At 44.1% G+C, this 18954-nt stretch overlaps 2 protein-coding genes and 3 non-coding genes across 6 annotated transcripts in view; 2 read left to right on the top strand and 3 right to left on the bottom strand.

Annotated features, from left to right (window-relative positions):
• Positions 1-202: 202 nt before the first annotated feature.
• Positions 203-461, bottom strand: LOC120444140. The gene is made up of 2 exons (XM_039623708.1): positions 450-461; positions 203-388 (listed from the first exon to the last, which is right to left on the bottom strand). The coding sequence occupies exons 1-2, from the start codon at positions 459-461 to the stop codon at positions 221-223; spliced, it is 180 nt and encodes a 59-aa protein (XP_039479642.1). The 3' UTR covers positions 203-220.
• An 11302-nt stretch (positions 462-11763) lies between these two features.
• On the top strand, positions 11764-11835 carry Trnap-agg. Its single transcript has one exon. It is a non-coding gene; the product is annotated as a tRNA-Pro (tRNA).
• Positions 11836-12314: 479 nt separating this feature from the next.
• Trnap-agg lies at positions 12315-12386 on the bottom strand. Its single transcript has one exon. It is a non-coding gene; the product is annotated as a tRNA-Pro (tRNA).
• Positions 12387-12592: 206 nt separating this feature from the next.
• Trnap-agg lies at positions 12593-12664 on the top strand. The gene has a single exon. It is a non-coding gene; the product is annotated as a tRNA-Pro (tRNA).
• A 204-nt stretch (positions 12665-12868) lies between these two features.
• The window catches only part of LOC120443998 (protein outspread), an 83455-nt gene continuing 77369 nt past the window's right edge, over positions 12869-18954 (bottom strand). Inside the window, exons 5-11 of one of the 2 annotated variants that reach the window (XM_039623476.2) lie at positions 15489-18151; positions 15278-15412; positions 15069-15208; positions 14812-14961; positions 14645-14756; positions 14056-14431; positions 12869-13797 (exon numbers count right to left, since the gene is read on the bottom strand). In XM_039623476.2, coding sequence (XP_039479410.1) covers positions 13604-13797; positions 14056-14431; positions 14645-14756; positions 14812-14961; positions 15069-15208; positions 15278-15412; positions 15489-18151 — 3770 coding nt within the window. In that variant the 3' untranslated portion in view covers positions 12869-13603. The remainder of the gene's footprint in view (positions 13798-14055; positions 14432-14644; positions 14757-14811; positions 14962-15068; positions 15209-15277; positions 15413-15488; positions 18152-18954) is intronic. The other variant, XM_039623477.2, reaches the window with a different exon arrangement.

The raw sequence follows: 18954 nt of genomic DNA on the forward strand, positions 1-18954 counted from the left end.
AATATTTTGTTTTACTATTTTGTTTTAGTAAGTCAAGTCTTATTCATATTTGAATGGAATTGAAAAGCATACTTTAGAACCAACTTACGTTTATGGGTATAGACCGCCCGGACCAGTGACTCTGTGTAATACTATTTATAATACAAAGGCTTCGTGTTACGATTTTAGAACTCGCAGTTTATTTTCACATGAGGTGGATTTTTTTTCTTTTGATACTTGATTAACCCCTACGTCTGGGACTTTGTCTTCCCTGGTACCCCAGCTCTGTGATCGGGTAGCTACCGCCTTGAGCGGCGTCGGCGGTGGTACTGGGTTGGCACTGCGGCAAGTTGCCGAAAACTGGAACGGCAGTCATCAGGACAACGGCCAAAACGGCGAAAAGAACAGCCTGATGAAATTTAATTTGTGTTAAATAAGAGCATTATTACTTTTCAGCATGTTAAACTCACCAAACACTTCATCTTGCAAGGTATTGATTTTAAGTTCGAATTCTCTGCAGAACGCATCGCTTTTTATACCCACAGCAGCTTCTTATCGCTCTCAGAAGAGGATCATTACTCGCTAAGGCCGCGATAATCATTTGGTTCCTCGGTGGAAAAATAGCATCAATGTTTCTCAAGAAATTGTGTAATCAAGAATATTGTATTCCTTGTACTATTGCATAGTTACACACTGGCTGATTATGCCTTGTATTCTTTTGGTGGTTTCCATGATACTAAACTAAATCTAAACTAAAAATATGAACTTTTTTTAATAAATTACCAAATCAAATCATAAAGCACTAGCACAATAAGGGCGGTTTTCCTAATATCATGCGATATGATTAAGGTTTCGAAAAACCTACCAATATTTTCTTATACTTTTAAAAATGTCATTACAAAATATGGCGCCATCTAGCGGCAATGGACAGCAAGGAGTTAATAGAGATTTATGTTACATGTAGATTTCAAATGGTTTTGTTAATTTACATTTAGCAAAGTTTCGAACTATTGGTTCATATATTGGGTAAATGAACTTAACGAAGTATCAGCGACACCTCTAAAACTTACCGAAACGTTGACAGAACTGTTAAACTTCTGTTAACTTTGCAACATTTCATCCTTAAAGAAAAACCTTTTCCTAATAAAAATTAAGTTCGTTGCTGTGTTGTTTTGGGAAGAAACTCTTTAATTAAAGTGGAGCCTCTTAAAGATGAATAAAATAAAGATGAATAAATAAAGGGAGAAAGAGACCACTTACTTAGAGAGACCACTGACTTTCAACAAAAGCTGAGAGGAAGAATGAATGTCGAAAGACTTTGATCACCGGAACCGGAAGCTAACAATATGGACATGTTCTAAAATGTTATTTCCTATTTTCAAAGATTTAGGTGAACAAGAAACACAAATGATGATGAAAATGATTTGAAGGTAGTATAAACATTAAGAATGTAAGTACAATATGAGGAATGCTTTCAAATTATAAATAATGACAGCTGACTTGTGACAAACAAAGTCACCAGAAACGTAAAGGGACTTAAAAGCTGCTGCTACCTGTCACCTGCCACTCGGCCATCGAAATGGTCAGCTAAAGGCCGGGCAATTAATAACGCGCACTCCCCCCGCCCACAAGAAACCCAAAGCCAGTCACTTAATGCTAATGATCTGGAGGCGCGGTAACTAATTAAAACAGCAGTTAAATTAGCAAAGTAAAGCTGGGCGAGTAACTGACAAATTGTCAGCCAGATCTGCATCTCCATCCCCATCTCCATTTCCACACAAACCAAACTGATGCTATTCGAACCGAAACCCGCCGCATCTATCAGCGGCGACAGAAACACTTTGCCTGTCGTCTGCCGGTTTGTAAGTTTGTTGGTTTGTTAGTTTGTTAGTTTGTTGGTTTGTTGGTTACTTGGTTTGTTTGGCTTGTTGCGTTGGCTTAAGCCAGCTGGTCGATACTATGAGTTGGCCAATTCTGCGCCATAAGATGCCGTTAAATGGACACGCAGCGCGAGCCACATCTGGACTCAACGAGCTAATGCCAAATCCAGAGTCAGATTCAGATTCAGATTCAGAGTCAGAGTCAGAGTCAGAGTCAGAGTCAGAGTCAGAGTCAGAGTCAGAGTCAGAGTAAGAGCCTCAGACTTGCTGCGAGTTCTCGCTCTGCGTAGCCAGAGATGCTTCCTGTTTGATAAATTTGAAAATCAATTGAAAATGCCTGAAAGGCCGACGCATCTTGGTGGCAGACAGACGGACACACACACACACAAAAGCCGGGAGAGATTCGCGGAAAAGCAGCTGGAAGCTGTTCCGAGTGGAATCGGAGATGCTGCCCCCTGGGAACTGGAAACGCCATTCAGCTATTGGCCAAGTGCACTGCTAATGTAGGACAGAAATTAAGTCGGATATTTTAAAGTAATTTGGTTTGAAACAGACTTTTGGAAGCTCTGAATATCTTAGAGATCTTCACATTCTGTAAAGGCAAAAATTAATAGCTGCCCAATACTTTCAATACAAGCCACATAGTTAATAAACGTATTTAGATACAAACACCTATATTTTACTCATAGCAATGCACTGATCTCTCATTGCTATATGTATATGTACATACGATTTTCTCCACAATCTGTAAAGGCAAAAATTAATAGCTGTCCAATACATTCAATAGAAGACATAATTAAATACATTAATAAAGGTAATTAGATACAAATAATTATATTTTAGTCATTAGCCATTTAGTTAATAAAGGTAATTAGATACAAATAATTATATTTATAGTTAAACTGATCTCTCATTTCTATACTCTATACTGTATTAAAACTATAGTACTATATCAAGTGGTCACTCCATTCGATTCGCATCTCTGGCACTGGCCATAACCCAGAATATTTTAGTTTTTATTGATATTTTCTAGCCATCTATTTACCGCGGCTGGATCATCTGCCCCATGCTCCATGCTCCATGCTCGATGCCCGATGCTGGATCCCCACTCCGCGCCGATCGATGCAAATAAATCACTATGGAAAATGCAGTCGATGAAAAAAAGCGACGCGTAAGTGCCGCCAAATAAATTTCGCAATTTATTTATTGCAGAGCCGCGCGGGCTGCCGTTCAATTTGGATGGTGATGGAGGATGAGGATTTGGATGGGGATGGGGACTTCCCCCTGCTGCAGTGCAACTCCAACTTCTTGGAGGCCAGCGTCCGTGGTCAGGTTTTTGGCTATCGGCAACAAGCAGGCGCGTCGCGGAAGAAAAGTATTTTATTTCATTGCCAGCAAATTGGCAATAAGTGAAATTTGTTGGCCCCACTCGGCAGGTGTGCGTATGCGAGTGTGTAAGCTGGCCAATGGCGATTGAGGGAAATGGAAATTTGAATCGCACGCAGATTCCCTTGCCGGGGGAAATTGGGTTAGCAATGCCAACTTTTTTGGGGGGCGTGCTCGGGCATTTTAGCAGGTCCTAAAGAGCCACTTAATTTATCATCGGGCGCTTTAATTGGCCGATTTACTCGATTAAGCTGCAGCAGGCACCTGCGAAATTCCCGGGAAGCGCGAGCGTAACCGATCGACTCTGACCCATTTCGCCATTGTTAACATTCACTTTTGTGGCCGTAATTTATTGTTTTGCCCGCGCCTTCAACGGCGTCATTTTTGCATAAATAAATCAGCCAAATCAGCGGAATCAGCCGAATCAGTCGAGTCAGTCGAGCTGGCGGGCCAAAGTGCAAATGAATTAGCATTTGTATTCGCCCGATTCCCATACGCATCATTAGCCTAAGAGGCGGCATCAAGTGTAATTTAACCGTTAACAAAAGCCCATTGTGGGCTAACAACCCATTGTGAGGAGAGTGTGTGTGCGAGTGTGTGTGCGAGTGTGTGGAAAGCCTTTTACCCGCCAGCAGGCGGAGAGAAAAGAATCCGCGCAGACGCAAATTGAATGAACGCCGCGAAGGAGTCGCACTGCAAGATGCACTCGCAGCTCCAGCTGGAGATGGAGTTGGAGTCGGAGTTGGAGTTGAAGTCTAAGCGGGAGATTCTGGCTAATGACCGCAAATTAACACTGGCCAAGGAGCCGCAAGACGAGTGTCATTAACAGAAGTATTTGCCAGGCGCTCGAGTGGCAGCCACTCACTTTGGTCTTCGGTTTGGTGCGGGCTTTTAGCATATCTTCTAATAGATCGCCAACTTGGCATACTTAACTTACGTTCCAGGTTAGTGTTTTCCTTAACTCTTTCTGGCCAGTTGACCGTGCTAAGTTGGGCCATAAATCGGCAGTTAACTCTGGACGATCTGCAGCTACCGTAGTCGCTGCGGGCACTCATAATTTAAAGATTCTTAAACTTCGGTTTTGGGTGGCGAGAAAAGTCTAGGAAAAAGAAAAAGTCTATCCATCTATCAGTCTGAATGCAGTAGTTGATGCTATTAAATTTTACTGTTAAATAATAACTCTCAATAAAAGTAATGTTTCCCATTACATGAGTTGAGTTAATACAACATTCTGGAAATCACCGGAAATATTCCCAATATCATGATAATCCCATCCATATCCTGACTTTAATACACTCAACATCTAAGCCATGATAGACATTTATGTATGTGGGAAGTTTCACCAAACTAACCCAAATCTCGCCCAATTATCTTGCGCTATAAAAAGCAATTCAATTTGCAATTTGGAGGCGAAAATCCACCGAAAGTTCAGCATTTCGTTTGCAAATTGTTTGTGTGTAGGTTTTGGACAACTTTTTATTTCTTTTAGCATCTTTCTATTCCTATAATTACCACAGGAATCGCATAACAAGCTGCTGCAACAACGATAAAAAACGAAAAGTTCGCAATGGGGGGAGTAGCCGGGAAAACTGGGTCAGCTGTGTGGCATTATTGGTTTAGTGGATCAAACCCACTACGACTACGCAAAAGGCAATTTGAGTTGCAGACCAAAACGACATAAAACAAAAAGCATGGACCTCCACCGGCCACATTTATTAGATCAATGTCTCGGCAACCAGAGCAAAAGCTACCCACAAGACCAAGACTTCGACTGCTGAATAAATTGCAGAGGCTGTGGCTGTGGCTGCGGCCTACTCGAGCAGCAAGGAAAACAAAAAACCCGGGGAAAACACAAAATCAAACGAATGACTAGCATGAGGCCAATATATAATAATGGTTAAACGCCCAGGCAGCGGTGTACTGCACTGCACTGCACCACAGCAACATCTAATAACAGCAGCAGCAACAAGCAACATCTAACATCTGCAACATCTGCAACAACGGCCTCAAGAACAAGCAAACATCCAAACATCCAAACAAGCAGTGAGCTAGCAACTGCCCATTAAACGGAGCTACGGAGAATCCACCTCGATTGGCACTGGCGAAACAATTTAAATATACTTCGCCGGCATCAATGGGAAATTCGAATTGAATTTGTTGCTGATGCATGTCCGCGTTGCTCCTGTGTTCATGTTCAATTTTCCAGCACCACCCAGCCAAAAAAAAATCAGAGAGTGAAGATTATCATTAAAATATATTGATGGCTAAATATGTGAGAGATTTATACACTCCAGATGCAGCGGCATATAACCAAACTGCTTGAAATTACAGTTAAAGGAAATGGCAAGGCTATAAAGATTATAGTCTCCCAACCTGTGATTATCTACTTTAAATATAATTATTTTTGTTGTTTCAGTAATACCGCCTTGAAAGTATTTGGGATGGATATAGCATGGGTTACTCCATAGACTAAGTACCTAGAAGCTTAGTTAATCTTTCATTTATTTGATACCAACTTTTATCAGCTAGTAGATAGTCAAATGGGATAAGTATCCATGGAAACCCTTCTTCTTTTAGGGTAGCAAGCGGCGTTTGTAGGAAACGCATGGGCACACTTGCCGCAAGATTTATATGCATGCATGATCGGTATTAGAAAATTGTCTGAGCAAATGTTTTTGGCAAGCATGTTGCACATGTAGCTCATGCTACTGCCGCACTGCCACATACTTGTAGTTTCTCCAGCAAGATCAATAAAACCTGGCCGGCTACTGGCCTTGCCTTGGTCGGTTCCGCCTATTGCCGTTTGTTGTCTGCCAGCCAGCCTGCATATTAATTTATGTTTCGACATTTGCCTTGGCCCGGAGAATTTCCAAACGGCACCACACCAAACCACACCAAACCACACCAAACCACACCAAACCACACCCAACCACAATTTGTTGCCTCCTGCATTTCGGCTGTTGTTTGGTCAGTCGCCTGACGCCTGACAGGCGAAGCCTAAAATTCAATTAAAAATGTTAAGGCTGAGCCTGGGCTACTACTGCTTATTAGACTTTTCGGCCGAACATTCTTCTTTATGGAAGCTGATTTGGGGTTCTTACGCCCTGCCCTCGCCCCTGGGTCTGAGAACATTTTCGATCAGAGATACATATCTGATCGATCGACCCCTTAAGCCCCTTTAACCAATAGTTTGCTCGATTACTTTGGCTACCGATCAACGACCGAAAGCATTCGCAAAGTGTATTTATCCCAGCTGAACCCTGAATTATCACTGCTCGTAAAGAAAAGCAGCTAAGTTTTATGACTTAATGGTCAACAATCACTCTCACAATCGATGCCCAAGATGTATTTCAAACTAAAATAAGATCAAGCGCATCCTAACTACACTGCTTAAGGAATTGGTATTTATAAAGACTCATACCTTGAGTGATAAACATTTCAATTGGTTATACGGCTTTAAAAGATAGAAGGTACTCATGAAGTCTTATATCCCAACATCGAGTTAATTAAAATTTAATTTTTTTGGTAATCAATTTGTTGTGCCATCTGAATATATAGAAACAAAATGAGTCATTTTCTCCAACCTAGAATACGTATTTCAAGCTAAAATAAGATCAAGCGCATCCTAACTACACTGCTTTAGAAAATTGGTACTGATAAAGATTTATACCTTGAATCATAAACATTTCCATTGGTACTTATAAGGCTTTAAAAGATAAAATGTACTCATGAAAAGGTAAGCATTTTGTTGTGCCTGCTGAATATTTAGAAACACTTAGAGACATTTCCCCCCAACTTATCGCCTATTGAAGCTCTGTATTTTCGTTAAGATTTTCGTAAGATTTACCCTGTTACTTTTCCAGGGACATCTACCTCTCGAGAGCCCCTCACTTCGCTTCGATCTTGAGGCCTTATGACTCGCGATGATCTTGACCATGTTAATTCCCTCGGGGTGTGTGCTCTGTTACGTTACGTTAACTTCAGCTACAAGCCGAAAAAAGACACGCACTGTGCGCTCTCCGTTAACGGGCCGAAACGAGAAACGGTCGACAAATTTATGACTTCACAGTTAAGCACGGCCGGAGATGCAGATCCCAGAAGGGGGATCTTTGACTGTGTGCCCAACTACCGCGCAATTTACGATCGGTTCATTTAGGTGGCCCATTGTCCACCGATGCACCGATGTTTATGCAATGTTTTTGTGATTTCATATCGGCCAGCTGGGAATTTGTAGCGGCAACGCCTTTGCCATCGCCATCTACATCGCCATCGCCATCGCCTTTCATTGTGGGCGTTGGGATCTGGGATCTGGGATCTGGGATGAGCTCCCTTTTCCCCCAAGACTTTGGGCATTTCAGTGCCATCTCCGTTGGATCTTTCTCCACTTTTTATTCGCTGCTCATTCTGGGAGAAGCGCACCCTAGCCAAATATGTGCGAGCCAAAAACGTGAGCCGAACAAATTGTTACTGCCTTAAATAGCAAACAGATTTTGTCGTTCATTCCAGCCACGGCCAAAAGCGGGCTCTGCGTATTACGGCAGCGACAGGCAAGCCTGGATTCGATTCGATTCTTCCCAGCCGATTCCCAGCGGGTTGAGCTGGGTCAATCCTCGCCAGAGGTCCCCAGGAGCATTTAAAAATCAATTTGGGCGCATTTATGTTTCACACGATGGCCCAACCAACCAAGTGGAGGAACCAAAACAGAAACGTCGCAATGTCTGAGCCGGGGAAGTCTTGAGTTTGATGATTATCTCGGTTTGTGTGACTTTCGGTTTCCAAGCTCGTGTACGATCCATGTAGTAGTATATGGTGTGTGCCTGGAAAATGGATGGAAATGTGTGTCACCGGGTCTCTGTGTCTCATCCTCCTCCTCCTGCTGGCTGACTGGCTGGCAATCCTCCAGCTTTAGATGCAACTCCCATTCTCAATCCACTGGCATAGCCTTTACCATTTCCATTTCCATTCCCAATTCGAAACAATTACCAATTGTTTATTTGTTCTTACAACTTGTTGTCGACTTCCCCAGTGGCCTCGTGGTGCTGGTGGCCCCACCGATCTCTCGGCTTCCCCTTCGCCCCCACGAATTCATCAATTGCCACAGTATCTTGATCTCGAGTCGGCGCATAGAAGTTGGCTGTGTCGAATCGGTCCCAAGTTTAAACTTTCCTTGGCCACTTTGACAGTCGGCACTTTATCTTCGTCGGCTTTTAATTTCACTAATGACAATTGATGATCGTAAACGTCTATGAAAATGGAAAACCTAATGAAACCGAATTTCCCCATGTGAGCTGACTTAAAAAGACCTCGCTCACTCCGAAGTGAATTAAATCAATCAATGGCTTTAAAACATAAAACTAATGTTTATTGGAATCGAAGGAAGGTGTGTGGATATGGTTATATCTTAGGTGCAATGTAATTATGTCGCTGGAATGCATTCTTTACAAGGTAATAAATCCACTTTTGTACATTACTTTATTTTCTTTTGATTTATGTATATCCTGTTTTTCCAGTTCAATCTGAATAAATTTTAATTTTAAAAATCTATTTAGGAGCCATAAGTCTTATTTGGCACATGTTCGATTAACTGACTAAAAAAAAACCATTTCAAAATGTTGAACTTGAACTCTTCAAGTGCCTGGTTGGCATCCAATTAGCTCAGTTATTGAATAAAATGTGGCACTGCCACACACATTTGGTAAATGCTCGCGGAGGCATTTCAAGATCGCGGCACTCGTAAATCGCCGACCAGCCCACAATGCGATTCCAAAGACAATCCGCAACAGGGATGACTAGAAAAGTATGCCAGCAGCCTTTTGGACTCGGATTGTTGCCGTTCTGCTGCTGTTGCTGCTGCTGCTGCTGCGGCGGCACAGAAGTTGTCATCGTCAATTAGTTTAAAGGCAGTATAAATTTATGTTAACAGCAAGCAAACTTAATATCCCCCGAGAGTCAGAGCTGCAAGCAGAGCGAAAACGAATCGAAACGAAACAATTTTCCCTTTTCACCAAGATCAACGCCAGCTACCGTTTCTGCCACTGTTGCAAGTTGCCAAGTTGCAGATGTTACTGCTGCTGCTGCTGCTGCTGCTGCTGATCTTGTAGTTGCGGCATTGTTTTGGGGCGCGCGATTTCGTGGCCGTTATAACAGGCCCAAACAGACCCAAAGAATCCGAGGCAGACGTTATGCCTCAATGAAGTCAGAGTTGAAGTTGCAGATATCTGGAACGGGGATGCAATCCCCCTGCCCTGTGAGAAGAAGGCCAATTGGGTCGTGGCTGGGCCTGGGCCTTTGATGTTGTCGCAGTTTGTTAGAATCTGTTGCAGAAAGGAGCCGCAATAAGAAACAAAAAATTGCACACGGGCCCAGGCGTAGCATTATTTAATGTAATCGATCGTGATGGGACTGTTCTAATTTGCGGTGATTTTGTTTTTGGCGCTTGTTAAGAACTGCCGAAGTGAAAGAGCCAGGCGAAATCTTTTGAAGTTGGTCAACGATTTAGTGTCGTATCTTTTATGGTGTATCATAAAAGTGTACTGCCCGCGTTTAATTAGTCGAGGGGCATGAGTGCTTAGTCGAATTTTTCACCGTATTAAATTGTGGTTTATTAACTGGATTAATGAAAATGATAACCAGCTGAGAAAAACCTTTCAGTCACATTGCTTCTTTCCATTTATAATAAACATAACAAAATAAGTACTAAGTTCGCATAAGTTTAAGTTTATGTGTTTAATAAACCAATTCGGGATTCTTTCTGGATATATCACTGGTTTCATTGCCATGTTCTTGCTTCCAGTTGCGTATCACAGGCTAATCAGAGCTCGAACCAGCATTATACATACATATGTATATGCGAAGACTTTTCTCAATTTCAAGCTGGAAAATTGCATGGACAACTAGATGGTAATTGCAGGTGTGCAACATGGTAATGACGACTTTGGCCAGCGGCCTGGTATTGGGTGGAAATGGAGGCCCCAATTGGGGGATGATTGGATGGGATGGGCAGGAATAGGGGACGGGGCCGGGGTGCGATCGGGAATTGCGTTGGGAAGAGGCGGACGACTTCCACGCAACCATGGTCATTACTTGGGACTTGTTGTGGATGCCAATGATCAGATCGCTGCTCATAGGTGACCCAAATACTGGGCAACATATTTGTATACATGTATTAGTTTTTGTTACTAAGTTTTGTGTTTCTAAAGAGCGTAAAATATTATCAAATTAGCAAATTTACCTCATTTAGCCAAAATGACGGTTCAATGACCTGCGATGGAATCACCTGCCTGCGCTTAACCCCGCTTGTCGATCGATGCCACTGAAGTCGGCTTGCCAATCGCTTGAATTAAGTAATTTCGATTCCGTCACGTCAGTCGGCAATCCACGCGACGGCAGCTGAGCGGATAATCAAATAAAATGCATTGTTAGCCGGGTTTCCAAGTTGAAAGAAAAGCGCCACTCGGGGGATTATTTGCTTTCCTGAGTGTCCCCACAAGGGTCAGGGACAGACTCAATGAGAAGTCGGCCAGAGCGGAAAAGCAGGGGAAAAGCAAACGAATTGTATCGATGGCTTGCCAATGAAGTGAAAATCGTGATTGCAAAGTCAAACAGCGGCCTGTAATTTTCACTAATTTCTACACGTTTTGTTTTCCTTCCTCTTGAATTGGCTGGCTTTTCTAGTTTTTCCGTCGTCAACATTTTGTCGAATTGCTTCCCAAGTAGCTAAAACAATTATGCGAATTAATGGCGAACGACGGGGGAATGAATCGCGCAATTTCAATAGTCATTCCAATTGCCAAAAGTTCAAATCAATTGCGACTCATTTAAAGTGACGTCACAATCGCTCTGCTGCCGCAAAAGGCAATCGATCCGATCCACAAGGAAAACACAGGCCGAGTGTCCAAAGCAGATTTTCCAGAGTTCTCGCGAAAAACTCCATAACAGCAAACACTATCTGCATTTTAAACTGGCCGAAGCAAAGGGTTTTTTAGTCCATCACAAGTCGCACGTCCCAAGGGAACGTTAGCTGACGTTTATGGAATCGGACTTCTGTATTCTTCCATCGATTGACCATGGGCGTAGTCATGAAATTCTCTATTTCAAGAGGCTTTTATAAGAATAGAAAAATATTGTTTCTAAGTGTTCCCTTTGTAAACAACATACATATGTAGATAATAATCAATGATTTCTCTCCCCCTCCGAATGAAAATTTTAGCTACGCTCTTGCCAAGATGATTTTCTTTCTTAGTTTTCTGAGATCCATTTGGATGCGGCAGACTGCTTGGAACCATCGACGTCTGAACACGCTTATTTATTCAGTAGATTCTGTTTTTGCTGCAGCAGCAGGAATTACTTGAAATGGCATGTAATGAGTCGAGTTCTCGTTGCCCTTTCGTTTTTTGCCAGCGTCTTCAGTTTTCCTGGAAAGCTTACGCCAAATTTAGACAGCGCTAAAGCTTTATTTGCACTTGCGTATGGAGTGGCCGCCATAACAAAGCGGATTTTTAGCGCTCGCTCAGTAACTGGCTCGTTGGTCTAGGGGTATGATTTCCGCTTAGGGTGCGGGAGGTCCCGGGTTCAAATCCCGGACGAGCCCAAGATAAAGTAGATTTTTTTTCTATTGAGTTTTTTTTTTGTTTTTTAATTACTTCAACTTCCCAAGAAGGTGATGCCCGAAAATGCAAGTATACACAGGATTTAAGTAGCCAAAAGCTAACAAAAATTCATCTTCGCCAATCTCAATGGCTTCATTTGAATTAAACTTAAAAAGGTAAACTGGAAAATAATCCCAAAAACTGCTACGGATTCATATAGAATTCATTTTTAAAGAAGTTCGATAACGGACCATTTATTTTCAGAGCACTTAACCGAATCGTTTGAAGTACATACATATACACATTTTCAGCTACAAGTGCACAATAATAAACTTTCAAAATTAAAATCTAACAAGGATTTTGTAAATGTTCTTTGTAAATGTGCTTTTTCAATTTGCTATCTTCTAAATCCACGATATGTGTGTGCATACATAATATGTAAGTAGAAGATCAAAAGATTGGCAAAAAAGATAACATTCTTGGGCTCGTCCGGGATTTGAACCCGGGACCTCCCGCACCCTAAGCGGAAATCATACCCCTAGACCAACGAGCCAAGTGATCGTCGCAATTCACAAAATCACACCAATTTTGTGCTGTAACAGTTGGTCGTGCTTACATTTTCCATTAAAACATTTTCAAAATTAATATAAACTGGTTTCATAGCTACTTTCAAGGCTGGAGCTTTTTGTTGACCATGAAAGAAACCTGCACAATTCGTGCGGAAAGATTACTAGGCATTTTGACAGACATCGGGCAACTGGCTCGTTGGTCTAGGGGTATGATTTCCGCTTAGGGTGCGGGAGGTCCCGGGTTCAAATCCCGGACGAGCCCAAGAGAAAACAACTTTTTTGTTTCAAATTATAAACTTTGCTTATAGTTTTTATTTTTGTTGCACAAATAACGACTTATGGGTAAATAATATTAACATTTGTTGTTTTGCCCCGCTTATTTAGTAAGATTAAAATTGCTTTAATTAAGGTAAAATATATTGATTAATACCAATTGTTAACAAAACAAAAATAAAATTAGACGATGTATTGTTTGTATTTTCTTTATGTATAATGCATTTACATGTATGTAAGCTGAAAAACAATTTCGATATATTTAATACAAACGAAAAAAGAAGCAACTAAGCTTGATTCTTGTTGCTCGCTTCAAAGTTGACCTATGAACTAGATAAACATAAATAAATGACACATTTTGTGGACATAGAGAATTGGATAAACGTACAGTAGAATAACATACAGTTACATTGATAGAATAGATGATAAATACATAAATTTGGCCCAAAATTGTTGTGGTTTTTGTAGCTGTTGATGACGCAGTGTATGCTGCCGTTGTTACTTTTGTGGGGGTTAGTTTCCATTGCTCGACGTCCCTTCCACTTTTCGCGTTGGAGGGGGGTGAACAGTCGTTGTTAGCTAAACTCCAATCGAAATCTGAAGCTCCTCATATATGTGTGTATATATTTCACTTGACTGCTACATCACCAACATCATCATCATCTTAAATCATCTTAGTTATGATCTTCAACCAGTTTTGCGCTCTGTTAGAGAAATGTTATTCGTATTATGTACATACATCATGGATGCTGTGCCGTTCGATTTTGTCTTGCATTTGGTTGCTGGTTTAATTAATATACTTTAAATAGTTATAATTATTTAGTTATTATTAGCACTAATTATTCTTTGGTTGTTCCACTGGTTCTGTTTGTTGTTTTCTTGCTCTTGGTTATTGCATTTCATTTTCGATTTTATTTGTTCCATTTGTTCATTGTGCTTTTTCATCCTGGGCTACCTGTTGCTGAATGTTAATGACGGCAGCCGTTTTAAACATTTGCTTGTGACTGGGCTTTTTTGGATCGCTTGTGGGTGCAGTTGTTGTTGTTAGTTCTGATGATGCTGGTGATGTGTGTGCAGCGGATTTCCTCAAACTCTTGCCAAACGTGGAACTGCCCTTCAGACCTGCAAGGAGTCGCAAAAAAAGGAAACGTATCTAAAGTTAGTTCTCCTTCGATTTTTGGAGCAAGACAGATATACAAATGTGTGTTTATATATTAACAGGAGCACTGGGAAAGGGTCAGGAGTGAAATACGGAAAGACAGAAGACAAAAGCAGAGACAGCCGTGATGATTACGATTACGTGTATATAGAGTGTAGATAGAAGAGTGCGCTGTCCCAGGAGGGAATAGAGTGGATCGAGAATGGCGTTTTTGCGTTTACCTTGGTAGCTCAAACGATTCTGATAGATGGCAAATATATCGAAGGGCCTGTAGCATGGCTCGTAACCATCCTCGGGCCCATCGAGATCTCGATAGAGTTGGGATCTCTGACTCTGATCAGAAGCGTTTGCGGCAGGCACGAGGGAACTGTTTAGCATATGGGAGGGTATCACGAAGAGACTTTGCTCCATTTTCTCGGGTGGCGCCCGCGATGAATCGGCGGTTTCTCTATCTCTATCGGAATCGGGATTGGACTTAGTGTCGCTCGGGGCCGCTGATGTAGTTCTGGCTGTGGTTGTAGTTGTGGTTGTGGTTGTGGTTGTGTTGGTTGTGGCAGTGGTTCTTGTTGCTGTGGCACCAACTTTTTGAGGTGCAGGCTTGGGTGGTTGGTTGTAGTTGTGGTGTGTTGTTTGTGTTGTGTGTTTTATATTTTTTGTATTTTTTTTTTTTTGGGATAGTGAAAGATGGTAACAAAGTGGATTAGTTGTTGTCTGCTGTTGTAGTGGTTAATGTTAGTCACAATTAATACTAATTGATCTAGGGTTAATTAAGGGGTTCTAGGTGATACGAGTATCACTGCAATTTCTTACCTCGCTATCTTCGCAATCAGCATCTTCTCGAGCGTCGGAGGTCAGGCCCTGCACGAAGTGAACATCATTTGATGGATCCTCGGAGGCCAAGTGAGCTCGAAATTGTTTGTTTCTACAAAATGTTAGTCATGTAAAGCTGTCCAATAATGTCATATCAATTAGCGTACCTCAGCTCAAGTTGTTGCATCTGTTGGAAATGCCTCAGCTTGCTGTTGGCCATATGCAGTTTTTCCTCCAGGGCCGCGTTTTCCACACACTTGATGGAATACTTTTCGGAAAATGCGAGAATTTCCATTCGAAGATCCCCGAGATCCTCCCTAAAGAGTAAATAATTTTAGTTTTAGTTATTAGTGTATATAAGGATTTGTTATTTGAAGGCACGTCTTTTAGGTACTATCTGATAAAAATTAGATTCTTTTCTTACTCTTTCAGTTTGGCGCCATCCCCTCGCATTTGTTCGCCTCTTTGGACCTGTCGCAGGAACTCCTGCTTGAATCGAGCCACCTCCCGCTGCACCTCACTCTGGTGTGCTTTTCTCATCGCATCCAGGGCAGCCAAAGTGGCCTATAAATGCAGTAAAAGTATCGAAAGATTTGAAAAAGCCGCTAAATGCTATAGGGCTATGAGTTTTACCTGAGTTTCCTCGGCCAGGGCAGTTTCCTTCTCGGCCAGCAGGCGCTCAATCTCCATCTTGTGCTTCTGCTCAAGATCCAAAGTAAGCCGCTTATGCGAAGTTTCCATGGCACTCAATCCCTTCTCGCAGAGGGTCTGAAAATCACAGTATTAAAGATAGTTTTCGAAACGAATTAAAATTTTATTTATCCATATTCATGCTTAAACTCACCCTCAGCTGTTCGATCTCAGTTTGGTACCGCTTTCGGAAGCTCTGCTCATCGGCTGCGTTGGCGTGTTCGGTGTGGTAGACCTCCCGCAGGCACTCCAGTTGCTTGCCATGTTCCCGTTCGAGGAGCTCCAGTCGCTTTTCCAGTCGCCGACAACGCTCCTGCTGCCTTCCCAGTTCCTCGCTCAGCTCGCGACGCTGCTGCAGGAGCAGCTCCTGCTCCTGCTCCTGGCTGGCGCACTTTTCCAGAGCTTGGGCCAGGTCACTTTCCCGCTGCTCCAGCAGCTGCTCACTCCTTTGCAAATCCGTTTCGGTTTGCTGCTGCAGGGCGGATAGCTTTTCCACACGCTGGCGCAGATCGCAGCACTTGTGACAGGAGTCCTGCAAGCAAGTCAGCTCCATTTGCTCGCTGACCATCACGCAGGTTTCGGCCAGAGCTCTTTCCAGCTGGCGGAGGCCATCTTTGCGATCGTTCATGGGCGAGACGGAGCGACGGGTTCTTTGGCCGGCGCGAATTTGTTGCAATTGGGTGAGACTCTGCTCCAGGCGCTCCTTGCTGCCGAGGAGCACGTGCTCCAGGCTGTGCAATCGCTGCAAGAGGTGGGCATTCAGTGGTGACTGGCTGCTGGATTCACTGCTGGAGGATTCGGGTGGCGTGCCCTCCTGCCTCTCCACCGTTTCGCGTTGCAACTCGCTTAGTTTCAGTTCCAGTTGCTCTTTTCCCTTCAAGGACAACGAACGCCTCCTCTCGGATTTGGCCAACTTCTGCTTCAGAGCCCGCACCTGGCGCTCCGAACTGCTGTACTTGAGGGTCAGATCCTGAATACGGGCTGCCATCAGCTGCAGTTGAGCTCCATCCTCGTGCTGCCGCCTCTCCAGCTTCTGCTGCAGAGCAGCTTGTGCCAGCTCCAAGGCATCGTACTGATTCTGCGACTGCTTCAGCTCCCGCTTCATGGCTCGAATTTCGTTGACGGCCTTCTCGAAGCGGGATCTCAGCTCATTGTACTCCTCGGCCAGGGAGTCGCGTTGCAGGCAGTAGGGATCAATATCGCTGATGGTGGTTAGATCGCTCAGTGAGTCCATGCGCTTAATTTTGTGACGCTGCAGATTGCTGAGAGTGGCACCACCACTGTGATCCTGAGCCTGCAACTCCCTCAAGCGCTTGTAAAGTCCTTCGTTCTCCTCGATTCCCTGCGCCAGGCGGTCCTCCAGCTGCTTGATCTGGCACTGACTCTCGGTAAGCTGCAGTCCCAGATTGTGCATCAGATCGGAGGCACTCTGCTTGGCCTGGGTAAGTTCGCTATTCAGCTGCTGTTGCTGCTCCTGCAGCCGGGCGGTCAACTGCTGTTCGGTTCTTTGGAGGGTCGCCAGTAACTCCGACATGCGGGCCTCCCGCAGTGAAGCCTCCGCCCGCAGGGTGTCGCATTGTTGCTTCAGCTCCCTGCTATCGGTTGGCTGCATTTCCTCGGGCACTACCAGGAGGGGCAGCTCATCACTGGCCACACTGTCCACCGTACTGCGCCGTGAGCTTGGTGGCGAACTGCGACTCCTTTTGTGCAAACTGGCCAGGCTGCGGTTGCGCAGGCAACTTCTTAAAACAGGTGGCGAAGGTGACAACGGTGAGCCCCAGTCCAGGCTATCCCGCCTGCCGCCTTCCGAAGCCGTCCTGTACTCCTCATCGGAGGAGAAATGTGGACCTGCGGGGGTGCCTGGAGTGACAGGACTCGACGACGGCTGTTGCAATTGAGCCTTGATAAAGTCCTGCTCTATGTCTGTCTGCTTGGGGGGTGTGTCTAGTTGGGGCAATCCGGCGGCACTTCTCAGTACAGCCAGCCAGCTATTTCGCGAGCTGGGCGACAAGCTGGCCAAGACCAAGCGCTGTTTGTCCCAAGTAGTCAGTTGGAAAGCGTGCTGCTTGCTTGCCGCAGGTTCGGCTACAACGCTGGTTAGACTATTAACATCCAGGACGCCGTCGAGGACACCTCGTTCCTCGCACAGGGGATCTCTGTAGTAGAAGAGCGCCGCACCACTCAGGGTGAACCAGTGCTTGGACCACTCACCGGTGCGATTGTCCTGCTTCATAAGCCAACCCTTCTTGGCGTTCAGCGATTCCTCCTTAGCCGGAGGCTTGCCTTGACCAGAGGATGACTTACTGTCCCTTGTCGCCTTGCCCACCGAGCGCAGCTCATCTGTTTTGGCCATGTAGTTCACGCACAGCTCGTCCAGATTGCATCCGCCATCGGGATCGCCCCTCTCGTGCTGGTAATGTTTCGGTGACTTGAGGTGCAGTTGCAGCCTGGCAGTGGGTTTCGTCTTGTCACCCTGCTCCATAACCGTGGGAATCTTCTTGACTATGGCCGAAACGATCGCAGGCGTGGAGTTGGATGCCAGGGGCAGGGATTTCGGTCGCTCGCTGGCTGGATTTTGGGGTTTGGTGCTGCTGCTGCTGTTGGAGGACACCTGGAAGTCCGTCTCATCCCTGGAGGTCACTTGGTACTGGCCGTGGTGGCCGAAGTGATGCTGGTTGTTCAGGGCATTGTTCACCGCCGTGGACCACCGTTTGTTCTGCTGCTGACTCAGATTCGTGATGGTGTTGGCAATGTCCTTGATCGTCTTTTCATCACGTCGAATATCCTCGATCAGCAAGCATGTTGTGGGCTGCGAAACTGAAAAAATATAAAAGGAAAAATATTATTTTCCTTGATATAATAATTAAATGAAATTAGGAAACAAGTCTAATTATCTTTAGCTTAGCTTCTTCGATCGAACGATCAAAGCAAAGACTGTTTAGTATTATTAATTCAATGAACCAAAATCACCATTAACCACCATCTAAGAATAAAGGAAAGATCGTTGAAGCTGATAACCAGGCAATTATCGGCATGTGAGCTTGGCGGTGATCAAGGATCATAAATTGTCCATGGAGCATAGCCAAAAACAAAGCCCAACCAGCAATCTACGCATTCTTTTCTCATAATTGGCTCAGCGTCTTCATTAAATACTTTGAAATATGAGCATGTTGGCAATTTCATTTGGCTGGCTGTCGGGTATCTCTCTTGGCTAAGCAAACCATATCAATGCCATTGACTGAAATTAACTTAGACACGGGATCGCGTGGACGATGGACGGTGGATTGAGGACTTAGGACTAAGGACTGAGGATTGAGGACTGGGGATTCGGAGCTACACTCCACCCCTAACCATATTTATGTTCAGCATAGGGCCGTAAAACGCGCCGAGAGAGCCAAGTTATGTGCGGGCAAATATAATAAAATTATTAAAACGGGCACACGGTGTATTGTAAGGGGATCCGAGGGATCGCGATAAGCCAGGCCGGCCAGGAAAGAGATCCCGAGAGCGCTGCAGAGTGCCATAATTTTATTAACACCCAAACAAGTCGAGGAGGACGAACCATCAAGTACGAGGCAGACGAACGAGAGGCAAGCACCGAGTTGTCCCATAAAATATGT

The sequence above is a fragment of the Drosophila santomea genome, chromosome 2L, assembly GCF_016746245.2.
Source record: "Drosophila santomea strain STO CAGO 1482 chromosome 2L, Prin_Dsan_1.1, whole genome shotgun sequence".
Lineage (NCBI taxonomy): Eukaryota > Metazoa > Arthropoda > Insecta > Diptera > Drosophilidae > Drosophila > Drosophila santomea.